At 38.4% G+C, this 16,973-nt stretch overlaps 1 protein-coding gene across 2 annotated transcripts in view; it reads left to right on the forward strand.

The window, feature by feature from the left end:
- Positions 1-16,973, forward strand: part of XIRP2 (xin actin binding repeat containing 2) — a gene marked incomplete at both ends in the record, with an annotated part of 296,595 nt that overhangs the window by 173,070 nt on the left and 106,552 nt on the right. For both annotated transcript variants that reach the window (XM_079710147.1, XM_079710146.1), the window contains one exon: positions 13,881-14,034. In XM_079710147.1, the coding sequence (XP_079566273.1) occupies positions 13,881-14,034 (154 nt within the window). The remainder of the gene's footprint in view (positions 1-13,880; positions 14,035-16,973) is intronic.

Consider the following 16,973-nt stretch of genomic DNA (forward strand, 5'->3'; position numbering starts at 1 on the left):
GGCATTATTTTCGGTGATTATTCTAATTATCACTTCAGTAAGTCTGAGTTATCATTGTCCTCAATTTATGGTAAAGAAAAAGAGTTACAGGGAGTTTATGATATATCAAGTTCCCATAGCTCATAAGAGATGAAAGAAGATAAAAGCCCATCTTTTCTGATAATTAGAAGATTCTATCTTTTGTAAAATATGGACAGTCAGAAGCTTCATAAGAGCATGTATCTCAGGCTCTCTTTTTAACAAAATCTCAACATGGCATAATTAGCCCATGAATATAAATATTTATACCTTATGAGGACCACATTTTTTTTCTGAATATTCAATTTAGTGTCTAGAAGAGAATTCACAGCCAGAAATCAAATACATTCCCCAAGAAGTCTTCTCTGAAGTGTCTCTTTGACTTTGGAAAACTGTTTCCTTCTTAGTATTTCATTGATGATTGTTAAAATCATGTATTGAAATGTCTATGGAGTAGCTATCAGGTGTTGAATGCCTACTCTACCCAATACCATATTTTATATTCACCTCAAAGTGAACAATATTATCATAATTTTACAGAAGAAGAAATGGAAGCTCACAGAGATGAAATAATTTTCTCAAATTCACTAAGCCGGAAAGTGATGAAGTTGAAATTTAAACCCAGGTCCGACTAGCTTCCAGCCGTTTTCCACCTTGTCACCACAACTCAACACAATCATGTGAATGTTCTAGTTGTCAAGAACTTCGTGTCCCTCAGGTAACATAAATGATTCACTCTGAGCATTGTTAGATCACCATCCATGCAAGTATATATTTTTTCACTTTATTCTTTTGCATTTTTTAGTATGATAGTTTGAATACAGAAATTTGCTTTTAACTCATTCATGCAACACTAGGGAATATTGTTGGGTTTTCTCATTTTCAAAAAGTTAAGGGGAAATGAAATAACAAGTGAATATACGAATAGGAAAAGAAAACACTTTGCATGCTAACACCTAAATCTCAAATGGCACATCAGTTTTAAGTTGTGTTAAAGCAGATTAGCTTTAAAGGGTTTAGCCATTAGGGAATTTTCCATTGCCAGTAATATGGCCGATTGAAACTAGTTAGAATATTTTAATAGAAGTTTTCTTTTCATTAGAATTATTTCAAGCCTGGATATAGTCTCCAACTAATAAAGATAATCATAAAATACTTTAGGGGTCTATTTAAGAAAATTAGAGCAACTGGGCAAGCTGAAGAATTTGATTCTTGACTGAGAAGGAGAAGAAGGTGGTATTTCTGCTTTTTATGGAAAATTAACTCCCGAAATAGGATGCCAGCATGAAAATAAGGGTACATAGCACTAAAAAGCTACATCTCAGGGGGAATTTGTGTTCAGATCTCCCAGAGCATAAAATGCCACAGGCTTTCTTAGGCACACAGCAAGTCAGATGAACATGATCTCTAAGGAGGTGAGAAACGAAGGGACATAATGATATGCACTGCCACTCAAAGCTCAAATAACAACATGGTTTATTTTTGCGCATGGGGAACTTCAGTGAACTTCAAAACATACCTCTTTCAATTTCACAGCATTCTTTCTGTTAGGTCAATAACAAATAACAAAATAATCATGGACATGCCCAGCTTCTAAATGAGATCAGTTAAACTAAAGAAATGAGGAAACATGCATTCAAGACCCGAATCAGCTTTTCCCCTCCCTGAAGAGTCCTTCTTCCAAGAATATTAAATAATGGGGCACACACATGTACAGAATATTTTCTTTAAAAAGTTGGGACCTAGGAGTTTTCATTTTGGACTCAACCAAAAATGGGGCTATGAACCAGGACTATAATTGTACTTCATTTCCTCCACTTAGAAAACAGGAATGATAACATCTAACTTAACGTGTAGGGCACAGTACAAGGTTTCACACCAAGAAGGTGAATGTGTGCTGAGTTGCTTTATACCCATTTGTACGTTCTAAGAGAGGCGAGGAGGAGCAGGCTCATTCTGCAGAGAAATAACATAACAGGCATTGGAAAGGTTGAAGGTCTACCCATAGTTGATAGCAACATTGCTTCCAGCCCCAGAAGTATAGGTGACAGCATTTACTTGGCTGTGACAGTGTTGGCTTGGCTGTCCAGGCTCACCAACCTCTCTGGCAGAGCACAGGCACCAGAGAGCATCCTCTGAAGGGACCCGATTCTGGCTTCAGGGAGACCCAAGTTCCCGGTGGCTGAGCTCTCCTGAGTCCTGCAGCTATATGATGGCCCACCAGTTGCATTTGTGAGCAAAAGACCTCTTTTTGAATTAATATATTTGTCAAATTCTTTGATAATATAGTAAAGATTGGTAGGCGCATTTATTACATTAGGTGATCTACAGAAATCCTAGAGACCGTCTTTTATTTTGAGAACATTTCTTACTGCATGCCTCCTCCATTCCTAGCCCTCTGCAGGGCACTAAGAGGAAAAGATGAAAGATGGTAGAGACATACCCTTGTTCCTGAGGGCCATGGCATCCGTTTCAGGAATTCTAAAGAAGAAATGTTTGGGAGAATTTTAGTATACATCACAGGTTTAGAGATAAAATTCAAGAAGTCTTTACATCATTGCAGAACTAAAGTCAAAGTGAAGAATGGCCTTAAGTGGTGGACCTAGAATTAAAGAAAAGAAATCAAATGTAACATAAAATAAAACACAGAGAGAATGATCTTGAGGGTCAGTGCTATTTATGTGTTTATGGTTTTTTGCTTTAGGTCTCTCTGCCAAAGAATTCTTTGGGACTTTGTGCCTTGATTTGTATTGGCTTGTCAAGAGACAGATAAGGCTTATGTTCATTTCACCTGAGGACCTAAAAATCTGTCAGAATTTAATAACATTGACCAGAATGCAGACAGAGTCACAGTGGGAACGTATTTGCAAAAGTCAGAATTTCAAGAATGAATCTCACTTTTGTCAGGAGGTTATAAAATAACTAGGAAAACTTTTGCCTATGGCTTAGTCTCAGAAGCTATGGCCTGCATACCTTATATCACGTGAGCCTTACTTCCAAAGCAGAGTAGATATGGTGAGGTAAACGCATTCAAAAAGTGTGATGCACAACTACTCTGATAGTTATCCTGTTAAATTCATCCAATAAGTGAGAGACTTATCGGTCTCTCACTAAGGAGAGACCACCTTAGTGGTAGTTAGTAAGAACGTTTCTGTCTGGCTGTAGAGACACAACTAGTTGAATAAGGCTGTTGTTGTTAAACCTACTGAGGAACTTACTTTAATAGATGTATTCAATGACCAGTTATATCCTTACTGCTCTAAGTGTACTATATTAATTTGCTAGGGCTGCCATAACAAAATACACAGATTTGGTGGCTTAAACAACAGAGATTTATTTTCTCACAATTCCGGAGACCGAAATCCAAGATACACTTGCTGACAGGGTCGGTTCTCTCCTTGGCTTGCAGATGGCCACCCTCTGGTACCTCATCTTGTGGTCATCCCTCTGCATGTGCACACCTGGTATCTATTAGGGAGTCCAAATTTCCTCTTCTTATAAGGATCCCAGTCTGATTGGATAAGGTCCACCCTAAGGGCCTCATTTTAACTTAATCGCTTCTTTAAAGGCCCTATCTCCAAAGACAGTCACATTCTGAGCTACAGGGCATTGAGGCTTCAAAATACGAATTGGGGATGAGGGGAGGGCCACACAATTCAGCCCATAACAGTAGTAAGTGAAATGGATTAATTAACGTGGTTGGATGTGGTATCTGTGTGCGCCATAGTAGAACAGGAGACTGTAGGATTACTTGGGAAAAAAGTACCTATAGGAGTGACGTGGATGATGTTAATTTTATTGCTGTACAGTCAATAAGCATTGATAAAAGCAATTTGAAAGTTATAAAAATTATTGATTCATTTTCTTCCCTGGAAAATGGTAGCTTCTATTCTGTTATTTAATATTTAAACCCATGCTGGAAGGAGTAATAGAAATATCATAATAACTGATAATCAGTTTTAAAAAAGGAAATTTTTTATAGCACTTTAGCAAAAATGCATATATTCTTGCTTATAGACAATAATTTTAATACTCCAATTGTTTATTTCATGTGTCATAGATTTTTTTAAGTTTAAAGTTTTAAAATTGTGATAAAATTGCTTTGCATTAGACTGCTGAGTTGTATCTAAAGGAATATTTTTAAAGTATTGGCAGTAAAGTTTTGAGTTATCCTGTGTAGTGTATAAATTTTGTTTTTCCTTCTCTCCCCAAAGGAGTTAGCCTGTTTTTTTTTTTTTTTGTCTTGTTTTGTTTTTAATGTCTGCCCTTTCACTCTATCTCACATGTCTTTACCATCTCTGGACATTTCTAGATTGTATTGAGTTCTAAGTTTTTATGTGAATATAAAATTCAAAAATTATTTGAATTCATTCAACAAATATTGAGTAAGTATCTGCAGTGTTCAAGGAAAGCAGTGTGTTAGATGTCATGTGGACTATAAAGATGAATAAAGCATAACCTTAATGAGCTGACAGTGTAATGGGGAAAACAAGATGTGTCAAAAATGAGTAGATTATTTTGTAATAAATTTAAATGTCGCATAATCTATAAAAATATTGAATCATTATGCTGTATACTTTAAACTAGTATAATACTGTAAATCAACTATACTTCAAAAACAAAACAAAATTTTTTTTAAAAACAAAAAAAAAGAGTAGAATGAAAAGCAGAGTGAAAAAGAGACATCAAGGAGATTGCAAATACTAGAGGAGTTCTGATGTGGGAGGGATTGCTTTTCGCTGTGGCATTAGGAGAAAGCTTCCTAAAGCAAGAGCCACTTAACCCTCATGTGAAAAGACAGTTGGAATTTCTATAGGAAAATATGGCAAGTGGGCATATGGGGGAGAGTGTTTTTAGGCAAACATGTATGAACACAAGTGGAGAAGCAGAAAGTGCAGAGATGATTTAGGTATTTACCTTAAGGCAAATAGGTATTTACCTTAAGGTAAATAGGTATTTAGGTAAATACCTCAAAGATATTTACCTTTGAGAACAGCCAGAGGGATGGGCTAGCATAGGCAGATGGGGCCCGGTGGAGCCATATTAAAAGGTTCTAAATGCCAAGTTACTGAGAAGTTATTGGGAAATCATGCAGCCCAGTTAATTCACCTGATAAACCCAACATTGAAAATATTTATCAAGTGTGATTAAATGAGGGAGTTAGACAAGATTTCTTTTGACCCTTCTTGAGCAGTGGCATGCAATAGGGTGTGTTATGTTGTAACATTCATCACACTTTCCCCATCTAATTATTGAATTTGCCTATTTTCTACTTCTGTTCCTGGATGCTGTGTGAATATAAAATGTCATGAGATTTTAAAAATTCAGCTCAATGTTTGTTAAATGCCTGCAATGTATAAGGCATAATGCTACTAAAGGTCTAAGGAGGAATAAGGCCCATTTATAGCTGGAAAGGAGTTGATACTTTACCTGTCATCCCATTCTAACCCATATTATTTCAATTTGGGGGATTGATTAATAAATTACAGTAAGAAGACAGGTTTATGTAGCAATTAAAAATATCAGCTAACAATCAGACAGATCAGCATTTGAGACCAAGGTCTAGCACTTAATACTGTGTGGACTTGGGCAAATTATTCAAGTTACTTAAGCTCTCTAACTTTAGAGGAATTCCCTGGCCGTCCAGTGGTTAGGACTCTGAGCTTCCACTGCAGGAGGCACAGGTTTGATCCCTGGTCAGGGAACTAAGATCCCACATGTAGGGCAGTGCAGCCAAAAAAGAAAGAAAGAAAGAAAGAAAGAGCTCCCAATGGCCAAAGCAGAAACAGTTTGAACAACAAAATAAACAATGATGTAGTATTGCATTGTAACTCAAAGTACTGAAACAAACAAACAAAAAAGATAACTACTTCAGAGTATTGTTTAGAGTATCAAATAAAAATATGTATATAGAGCAGAACCTGTAGCACAAAGTAATATTCAGGAAATGCTGGCCTTTAAGATTTCTTCAAGGAGTGTTTCTTTTCTCCAGTTTTCTGAAAATGCCCTACATCCTTGGCATTCATGGCCTTCACTCTTCATTGGCTGCTTCTGGCAGCCACGTACAGTTGTGCAGGTTGTAATCTGCTTAAGGTCACACATCTAGGGAAAGAGGTGCCCAGCAAAAATAAGATAGAATCATGTATCTATTGTGACATTTTCCAGCAGGTGGCAGTAACATGTTCTGGTCTAACAAAATCAATATTGTATGACAACTTTCTGACAGATGGAATAATGTGTCTGGAAGAGAAGGCACCTTTTTCTGATTAGCTAAAGGCACCGAGTGGACTGGGAGTGGCCCTGCTTCTGACTGTTCCTCCTCTACTGCCTTCCCCAGATAATCTTCCTTCGCCTGTCTCCTAAATGCCAGTGAAGTTCTTCCTCAGCTCTCTGCGCTTATTCCATATACTCTAATTGGGTAATTTAATACACTCTTACTGTTGTAACTATCAGCTTGTTGCTAGTGAGTCCTCAATCTTTCACTCTAGCACAGATTTCTCTTTTGAGAAATGTAGCTGCCTCCTGGATGACTTCATCTGGATGTCTCATGGAAAACTCATATTCCACATGTCAAAGACCTTATTCACAGAGGAGGCTGCACCTACCAACCCCTCAAAAATGAAACCCAGGCATCATTTTTAAAGCAAGATAACTCTGTTGTTTTTTATCAATATTTTCATGGAAAAGTTAAATTTCGCTTTCATGTGTGAAATATGTACCGGGAGAAACAGAAGCCCCTGTTGCTTCCATCCGGAGTAATATTGCCCCCAAACCGTTAGGGTGTGGTATATGCTTGATCTCCCAGGATCCCTCCTAGATCACCTCACTTTGTGTGGTGGGTCCAGAAGGAACCCTGAAATTGGCCTTAACTTCTTTGGGTTTGGAAAAGAAATTCATCCTGTTTTATTAATTTTATACAACCATCCAAATTAGAATATCTATAAGTTATGCTAGACTTCATTCACTCCCCTACTACCTTTATCCTACAAATTACTAATTTTATGTGTAAATATTATACCTTTTTAATGTGCTCTCTTTCTACTCCCCTTCTCACTAGTCTGTTGTAGGCTTGTTCCATCCCTCAAATGGAAATTTTAATAAGCTCCTTATTATACTTACTATATAAGATAGTCATCTTATTCCATTATTATATATTTTTCATATACTTGACAGATATCTATCTAAAGTATGAATTTAATCTTGTTACCCCTATTTCATTCACTTTCAAGGATTCCTGTTACCTACAGGATGGAATTCAACTTCAGTCCATGAAACAGCTCTGACATAACCTTTTCTAGGAAGCTCGCTCTGACCACATCTTAAAGAAATTCTCCCTCTGTGTGTCCAGGATGCCTGCATTTCCTTACCATTACACACTCTTTTTTGTGTTACAAGGGTCAATTGATGTACTTTCTCTGTCACTAGACTATGAGCTTCTTGAGGACCCAACCTGAAGCTTAATCATCTTTGTATTCACAGTGACTAGAACAGTGCTTGAGACATATTAAATGTTCAAAAGTATGTTGAATGGATGAAAGATGCTGTGGAATGGAATGATTGAAGGAACTTCATAGAGAAGGCTGCACTAAATTGTGTTACGAGGGAAATGATATTTTTAATACACAGAGCGGGGGGCTTCCCTGGTGGTGCAGTGGTTAAGAATCTGCCTGCCAATGCAAGGGACGCGGGTTTGAGCCCTGGCCGGGGAAGATCCCACGTGCTGCGGAGCAACTAAGCCCGTGCACCACAACTACTGAGCCTGCACTCTAGAGCGTGAGATCCACAACTACTGAGCCCACGTGCCACAACTACTGAAGCCTGTGCACCTAGAGCCTGCAACAAGAGAAACCACGACAATGAGAATCCCATGCACCGCAGCAAAGAGTAGTCCCCGCTCGCGCAACTAGAGAAAGCCCGCGGACAGCAACAAAGACCCAACGCAGCCAAAAATTAATTAATTAATTAATTAATTAATTGATTTAAAAAGAAAAAATACACAGAGGGAGGAGATAAAACCTTCCAGAAAAAGGGTTGGGAAAAAGGGATTATAAACCTTCAGGAGAATTATTCATTCATGAAGTCTTCAAGCCATGATTGGAGTTCTCCTTTTCCCTCAAGTCAGCAGAATTCATCATGAGGAGGTTTCTTCACTTGTCTCTTGTATTTTGATAATTTCCCTTTCTTTCTGGCCTTTTCTTTATGTCGGCATAAAACTTCCTTTTTATTTCTCTAAAGGCAAGAACCCACTGAGTCGGGAATGTACATGAGCTAGCTCAGCACTTTAAATATAGACAAGTCCAAACATTCTCATTTTATTAGTCCCTGCTCACCTTCCACCCCCTCCCACCTCAGTGACCTTGTCACTCATGAATCCATACTAAGAGGAAAAAATACAAAGTAATAAGGCAAACCACTTTCCTTTGAAGTGCCTGGGAAGATGTTCTGACCATTTTAGGTGATCTTATATAGCTCCATGTTCTCTTGGGGAGTAGATGCTAGATTGTGATTAAAAGTTGGCATTTTCCATTCTGACACTTCTAAAAATAAATATTTTATCTTCTAAGATAATAATTATATATCATGTTAAAGAAATAAATGTATGTAAAAAAAGTTTTCATTCACTTTTAAGCTTAAATTTATCCTATTTTCCATGCCTTTCCTGGTTTCAGGGTGTTTTAAAGCTAGAAAAGATTATAAATATTATTGACAGATTTTATTTATTTGGATATTATTTAAACCAGAGCTTGCATCAGTGCTTCTGGAGCTACCTGTCCATCATCAGCAACCTCCTCTCTACCCTCAGCCTCTTCCACAAATGCTTTCTCTACTTTCTTGCCTTAACAGGAGCATGACTCTCCCTTGAAAAACCATCATCCTTGAATCCTCCTTGTGTATTTTGAGGCCATTGTTCTTTCTGGCCACTCCTCTCCCACTCTCTTGTTAAAAACTGTGATCATCTGAGGCTCATGGCAGTCAGGTGTACCATCTTGTCCCCCTTCATCATTGTTATTTATTAAATTTCAGTTAAGGTTCCCTTGCTTACCAGGGAGGCTGAGACTTAACTTACAGTCTTTCTCAGCCTTCCAAGTCCTTCCATTAACCTGAGATATCATAGCCTCTGAGTTCCTAGCTTTCCTCTTATTTAACAACTTTCTCCTCTACTCCACTTTAGCTTCCATTTTTATGGTCACAACTGGATCCTAGCAACTGTAACTGTTCTACTTCCCAAATCAGTAAAGCGAACAGCTCATTCGCCTTTCTTTCCAATTTGCTTCACCGAGTATTCACTGTACATACAAGTGTTCTTTAAACTCACCAAGAGTGAGTTTGTTGATCCTTTTTCTGTCTTCTGATCCACCGTTCCTTTACTTTCTTCCCTTTCGATCCATCTTGCACACCATGGTGTATCATTTCAATCACTCTCTTATTTCTCTTGATGGTAACCTAAATTCCCTAATACCTCTCCCCTCCCACACCTTAGACTATCCTACAATACCAATTTTCTTTTTATTTTTTCCTTACAAAACCTCTATCTGGCTGAAGTCAGCAACTATCCAATTTCTCATTGTCTAAAGTAGAACTGTGGAGAAATTTCAGAGAAATTCACTCAATAACACCTAACAATAGCCCTGTAAACTTGATATTACTAACCTCAAATGGGAACCCAGTGCTGCATTAGGCATGGCCACCTCTGTCTGCTCATCTCACTTCCCATACCCACAGCAATGAAATTAAACTTTCTTCATTGTCTTCCCAATACTCCTCCCAGTTTCTTCAGACCTCACATCCTAACTGAGAAAACAGACAATTTCAGATTGGGATGTTCCTGTCTTCAAGCTACCAAGCATACAAATCACCTATATCTATGGTAACTTCACCTTCCTTCCCATCAGTGACAACCAGAATGCTTTATGTTCTCCTATCTTTGTGTTATATTTGATTCCGCACCTTGGGTGCCATATTCTTGCCCCTCTCAGGGATTTTACATCATTGATTTTTCCTTCTCTCCTCAGCACAGCCAACCTCTCCAACTCACTAATCCCTTCAATTGACTTTTCAACATATGCAAGTCTCTCTCTTTACGACCAAAATAAGCAAAACACGTCTCTCAAGTTACTGCTTTATTTCTGCCCTTCACTTTAACACTAAACCATTCAAGAAATTATCTTCACCCGCTATCTCTCAGTCAACCCTTCACCAGTTCGATCTGCCTTCCAGTCTTTTTACTTCCACCAAAACAGTTTTGCTCTACAGTTTATATGCATGTTGCTAAACTCAAAGGATATATTATATTTAAGTTCCTATCTAATTTATACTCTCAGTAAGAATTAAATATTGTTAACAATATTCTTCGCTTCTAATTTTCTTCCATCCTTCTTCTTGTCTGCTTTTGCTCCTCTGCCATCATATTAAATGTCAGCATTTTTCAAGGCTTGGCTCTGGACACTTTCCTCATCACTCTTGAAGCAACTTCATTCACACCTACTGTTTCAATTACCAACCACTATAACTCAGATGACTCATAAATTACTTGTTCAGTTAAGACCTCTCCACTGAGCTCCAAGACTACCAATCCAATGTCTTTTGAACATCTTGGTACCCAATTCATGGTCTTTCCTTTCTCCCAAATCAGGCTTCTTCTGGTGCTCTGACATTATTTAATCATACCACAACTCAGTTAGCTGTGTACGCCAGAAAGAAAAATGAAATTCTCTGTCTTTCTCAAACCTCAGATTCAGTCCATTATCTAGTCTTGTCAGTTTTACATCCTAAATAGCTTTCAACTTAGTTCACTTCTCTTTATTTCCATAACCACTCTTTGTCGTCGCTTGCCTGGAGCACTACCATACTCTCATAATTGAGCTTCTCATGTACCTATTGACCTTCCTCCAGTCCATCCAACTCTTGAGCAGTGGCTCTCAACCAAGGGTGACTTTGCTCCCCATCGGAGATTTGACAATGTCTGAACACACTTTAATGGTCACGGCTAGGGGACAGCGTTACTAGCATCTAGCGGGCAAAAAGGAGGAAGGCTGCTAAACATCCTACAATGTACAGAATAGGCCCCTCACAACAGAGAATTATCTGGTTCAAAATGTCAGTGGTGCCAGTGGAGGGACATACAAACTATTATGATCTTAGCTGAGTGAGGAGTTACTGAAGAATTTTCAGCAATTTGTGTGTGTGTGTGTGAGTGTGTACATTTGCACACATGATAGAATCAGGTCTGCAGTGTGAAAAGCTTAGCCTACCTCTAGAGTAGATTTTGCTAAAGTAGGATATTTATCCTTCAAATATCAGCTGAAGATCTTTTCCCCAGGGTGGCTTTTTATGACTTTCCTCACTAGGCTAATTCCTCTATTTTAGGTGCTCAGAGTGTATGTATCTCTCCTTTGTAATCTGTACATAGTTACATATTTACATTTATTTATGTGCTTTACTACGCTTTGTCTCCCTTACTAGACTGGAAGCTACAACAGATGAATCATAATCCTTTATTTTGTTTTATTTAACTTCAAATGAAATTGCACTACAAATGGTTGATTGTTGGATGTTAGATGTTCAGTGACTAAATCTCTTCCTATAACATACGAGAAAACTTAGTCCCAGATATATCAAGTGACGTGAAGAAAGTCACACAGCTAATAAGTAGTGAAGGGAAGGCTTGAACCCAAGTTTCTCATAATCAAAAGCTGTGGTGTTTTTCCCCTCTAAACTGGTGTTGGGTGCATTTGTTTAAGCCTGTAGATTTTCACTCAGAGTAAATCTTTTGTAGAAGCACAGTGCATAAAACAGATTGAAAGATTTTAAAGCAGATCATTGCTTTGATTAGAGATAGCTCAATTCAACCTTATCTAAGAAGTTCTTTTCTACACAGGCCCCTTCTTACCACTTGCCAGGGTGCTAAGGAACTTGCCACAGACTGACTTGGATCTGATGATCAAGGAGTAGAAATGAGTCTACTATTTTCATTTGTGGATTGTCTGCGGGGCCCCTACTGCCTCAATATGTAATGTACTTTTGATAGTTGTGAATTCGGAGTTGGGAATATCAATATAGCATAAGTTAGTGTCAACACTGCCTGAAATTTGCTTAAATGATTTCACCAAATCACATTTCATGTTTCTATATGAAACAGAGATGATACTTTCACATTATCTATCAAGTTCATGGACCATGTTCAGCATTCCTCCCTTTGTCAAAACGAAAATTTTCTGAACAAGAATCACTACTTTTTTAGGCATCTTGATTTTTTCTTTATTTAACTTAGTTTATTTTTGCCAATGCTAGGAGTTGGATTAAATTGCTGAAACAAGAGCAAATAAACATATTGCATCCATTTCATAGAGTCATTTCATGTGACAGTGGGAGAGGACACCAGACTGAACTGAGTTGGGAATTCTGTGCTCGTCCACTAGCTCAGGAGCTCACGCCACATGCCGTGGCTTGTCTAACACTGTGTCTTGACAACGTAAAGCAAACTGCTGTTATGAACCTTTGGGTTTTTGCTAATAGTTGGAAACACAAATGTTAAAGGCAATGCCTTGAAAAAAATGGAAACTTCTTTTCCTTTGTTTTACTCCTGTAAGTGTTTTTAGTTCCAGTTAAACATTCACAATAAAGAAGATAGTATATATCATATACTGGGGAGGGGGGGAGATTTAAAGATGAGATGATTAAACACATTCCAATATTTTCTAATTATATATTGTATATATGTAGTATAGATATTATGTATGTAGTATCTGTATATATATATATATATATATATATATATATATATATATATATATATATGTGTGTGTGTGTGTGTGTATTCTGTATGTGAAAATTAGAAAACATAAACATGCTAAGAAGTTAAGAGGTTATTTTTCTGAAAGCATTGCCTTTCTAAACATATCATAGATACAGGAAATATACCTACTCTAAGAAATGTTTTAGAGTTTTTAGCTGTATCTCAAACTTGACTCATTCGTGCCAGTGTATTTAAAATGTAACAAAAGTGAAGAGCAATTTATCACATTTTGTCTGAATGGTTGTTGTTTAGAAAATACCACCTCATGTACAAAAATATAAAACTTGTGAGTAGCTATTAAAACCTTTTTCAATGTATTACTTGATTTAAAAAAAATACAATTTGCTTCTCAAGCTGTCTTGGCTAATTTACTTATTTTTCACAATTTTTTATTCAAAATAATTAGTCTGATTGACTTGGTTTGTTTTATTGGATTGTATTAATTTATAAAATAAGAAACACTAGACTCCCTGTATTCGAAATATTCTTTATACTTTTTTCCATTGGGAAACTTTTCTCTCTCCAGTTTTGAATTACTGTCTCAAAGAAGTAATTTCACAATCTCTATGAACTGCCAAACTGTACTTTTGTATGGTAGCTGAATAGGTTTGGGAGCTCTGTAATTACTAAGTTTATCACTATAGGATGAGCATGACATTAAACAAAAACTCATTTCCTTCTGTCTTAAGCATATAATGTTGATATATAGCTATTTTTTGAAATCCCTTATGGACATTTCTCAGGCCTTAGGAAGTTGCATCTATTAACATATATTATGTTGTATTTTGACTCTTATTTCCACTTTCTCTCTTTTATGAGAGCAAAAAAAGCCACATGAAAGAAAAGCTAATTCAGAAGTGGAACCAGTGGCAGAAAAATAAACTAAGCCTCAGATGTGTGTTTGCCATTCTTGGCTAAGTTATCAACATTTTACCCGAAGCATATTGGAAAACATCACTCATAGAAACCTCCTCCCTCACTCACTCCCGCCTTCTAAACCCCCTAAAAACCACATCCGTTTCCCACTGATAGCTTTAACACACATCCCTTTAATGTCTTCTAACAGGAAGTGGAAATTGAGAGAAATTTGTGTTCACCAACATTTAAGAGTCAGCCTGGGAGCCAGTCCGATGATTCTGTGAAAGACTCAGACAAGAAAGGTGAGGAAACACCTTTTGACAAGATGTCACCTGAAAGTGGTCACAGCCACATCTTTGAAGGTTAGCATAATATTTTGATGTGATTTCTTGGGATTATATATTATACAGCATGAGTGGTTAATAAATAAAATCTTAAAAAGTTTCGTTTAAAAATTGGGAAGGAATAGCTCAAGAAACACAATTCAGGGGGAAAGAAGGAAGGTATATTTAAATACTTCTCTCTATACCATATTTGCTTTAATTTTTAAAAGTAAAATATATTTTAATTAATTATAAATCAGTACAATAAGCATTTCTGTATTATGCTTTTGGAACAATGCATTTGACCGTCATTTGACTTTTCCTTTTGTGAAAGAAAGGAAACATATTTGTCTCTCTGTCTATGGGAAATAAAAGGATAAAATATAAGTAATTGTTGGTGGCAAAACAAAAAAAGTTTAATGCCTTCAGCATCTCTTTTTCAGACAATTAAACTTAATGTGCTTAATGAATTCAGAATAAAAAGTGACATGAGAGTGTCATAATTTAAGGGAAAACCTCTTAAATTAGATTAATGTTTTACAAATGTTATTAAAAAGTCACTAGGGCTTCCCTGGTGGCGCAGTGGTTGAGAGTCCGCCTGCCGATGCAGGGGACACGGGTTCGTGCCCTGGTCCGGGAGGATCCCACATGCCGTGGAGCGGCTGGGCCCGTGAGCCATGGCCGCTGAGCCTGCGCGTCCGGAGCCTGTGCTCCGCAACGGGAGAGGCCACAACAGTGAGAGGCCCGCGTACCGCAAAAAAAAAAAAAAAACAAAACAAAAAAGTCACTAGCTCATATGTTAGAAATTACACTATCAATATAATTTCAAATATGACAGAAGTGCAAAATATAAATAATTTATTATAAAATAGAGATATCATTTATCATTTCTGATTAGTCACATTCTGGGTTTTTCCATTTTAGCCAAGTAATGCATATTATAGTATTTGTGATGTTTGTTAAAGATCATAATTAGTACAACTTTTAGGACACTCTTTGATATATATATTTATATATAGCCAAATATCAAGTTACCAGTCAACATTAGTAATGTGGAATAGTCTTTGGAGTATGACAGACAGGTCACAATTTTGGAAAGCAAATGACACTCTACTTTAAAACTTTGCTATTCAAAATGTCTTCCGTGAATCAGACCAGGAGCATCACCTGGAGGCATATTAGAAATGCAGAACCTTGGACCCCTCACCAGTCCTACTGAATCAGAATCAGCATGTTAACAAGATCCTCAGATGATTCGTGTGCACTTTAAAGTTTGAGAAGCTATACTCTATGATAGTACAGACTGAACCTCAGAATGATTTACATATGATTTAGCCCATTCTGTTTCCAATTGGTTTAAGTATGTAATTTGGAGTGGGAGGTGGTGTGGAAAGAATAAAGGGGAGTTTTCTAAGGATGGGCCAAGCGTGGATTTCTAAATACCTTCGAATTAGAATCTCAATCTCTCTTTTTCATTTTCAATTAATTTTGGTATGCCCAATTGATATCCTAATAGGATTAGTATCAGTCTTGAAAAATTTACTCCACATATTTCTAGCCTTGTGATTAAACTTTGTGTGCACTTTGCTGAATGGAAAAGAATTAGATTAGCAGAGGCCAAAAACAGGGAAGCTTTAGGGAATGATTTATGTTCTGATGATGCTGGCCTGTGGAGATCTTAGCACTGGGAGGTGTATATGAAGTTGGCAAACTGATCAAAGTTACGTGACATAAACAACTCTCATCTCACCCTACTTCTCCTATCCCATGTTTTCTTTGGTTTCCCTGCAAAGCTTCTTAAAAGTCTCTTTACTTTACAAGCTTAGAAAAGGCAGTCTTGGAGGGCAGCTATAATTTAGTATCAAGATATGACTTAGAGGGGAGGAGTCAAGATGGCGGTGTGGGAAGACGCGGAGTTAGCATCTCCCCACAACTAGGGTGTCTGCCGGCATCTAGTGGGGAACTCTGACCCCCAAGGAGACAGGAGGAACCCCAAAGTGAACTGTTAGGATGTAGGGGGACCGAAGGGGGAGGAGAAGTGGCCCCTGAGGCCAGGGAGATCAGGAGAGACAGGTGAGAGAGACTCTCCAGGAAGAGCGGGAGAGGAGCAGAAGGCAGTCGCCTGGCCCACTCAGGCTGAGGAGCCTTCTGAGCTCCCAATCCACTTCCCACCCCTCCAAAGCCCCATCCAGGCTGCGTGGGTCCTGGGGGCATAGGAGGGAGGCTGAGGGGAGAACAGGAGAGGCAGGTGGGAGGGGCCCTGTGGGAGGAGCAGGAGAAGAGTGGAGGGCGATTCCCCTGCCCACTCAGCCTGGGGAGCCAGCTGAGCTCCCAGGCCAATCCCCTGCCCTCCAAAGCTGCCTCCAGGTCATGTGGGTCTTTGGGGACATAGGGGGTAGGCCTAGGGGACAACAGGAGAAGCAGGTGGGAGGGGCCCTCCCAGACCCCAGAACGGAGAAGCAGAAGTGAGGATGGTGTTTGCCCCACCCACTTGAGCACAGGAAGCCTGCTGGGCTCCCAAGTGAGGTCCCCTGCCCTCTGAGACCATGGGTGGGGGGCAAGCCTGGGCCCCTTCTGTTCCTTGAGCCTAAGCCCCACCCCCTATATCCCCTAGGGCATTTTCCATCCCTGTGGCTCCTGAGCATTGGCTCTGCCCACCGCCCAAACCTCGCCCTTGTTTAGACCCCACTCTCCACAACCGAGTCCTTCCCCCTCACACCCCCTTACCCCCCAACCCTGCACTTTTTTTTTTCCTTCCTCCTCTTTTTTACTACTGTCATACTGTTGTACCTTCTGGCTGTTGATTCATCTATATTTTTTATTTTTACATTCTTTCTAACGTATCTGTTAGTTCCTAGTCTAATTTAATTTTTTACTTTGCTATTGTTCTGTTTTTTTTTTTTTTTTTTTTTTTTTGCTGCCCCATGTGGCTTGTGGAATCTTGATTCATGAGCCTGGGGTTGGGTGGAAGCTCCTGC

Source organism: Hyperoodon ampullatus (genome assembly GCF_949752795.1).
Source record: "Hyperoodon ampullatus genome assembly, chromosome: 8".
Taxonomy (NCBI): Eukaryota; Metazoa; Chordata; class Mammalia; order Artiodactyla; family Ziphiidae; genus Hyperoodon; species Hyperoodon ampullatus.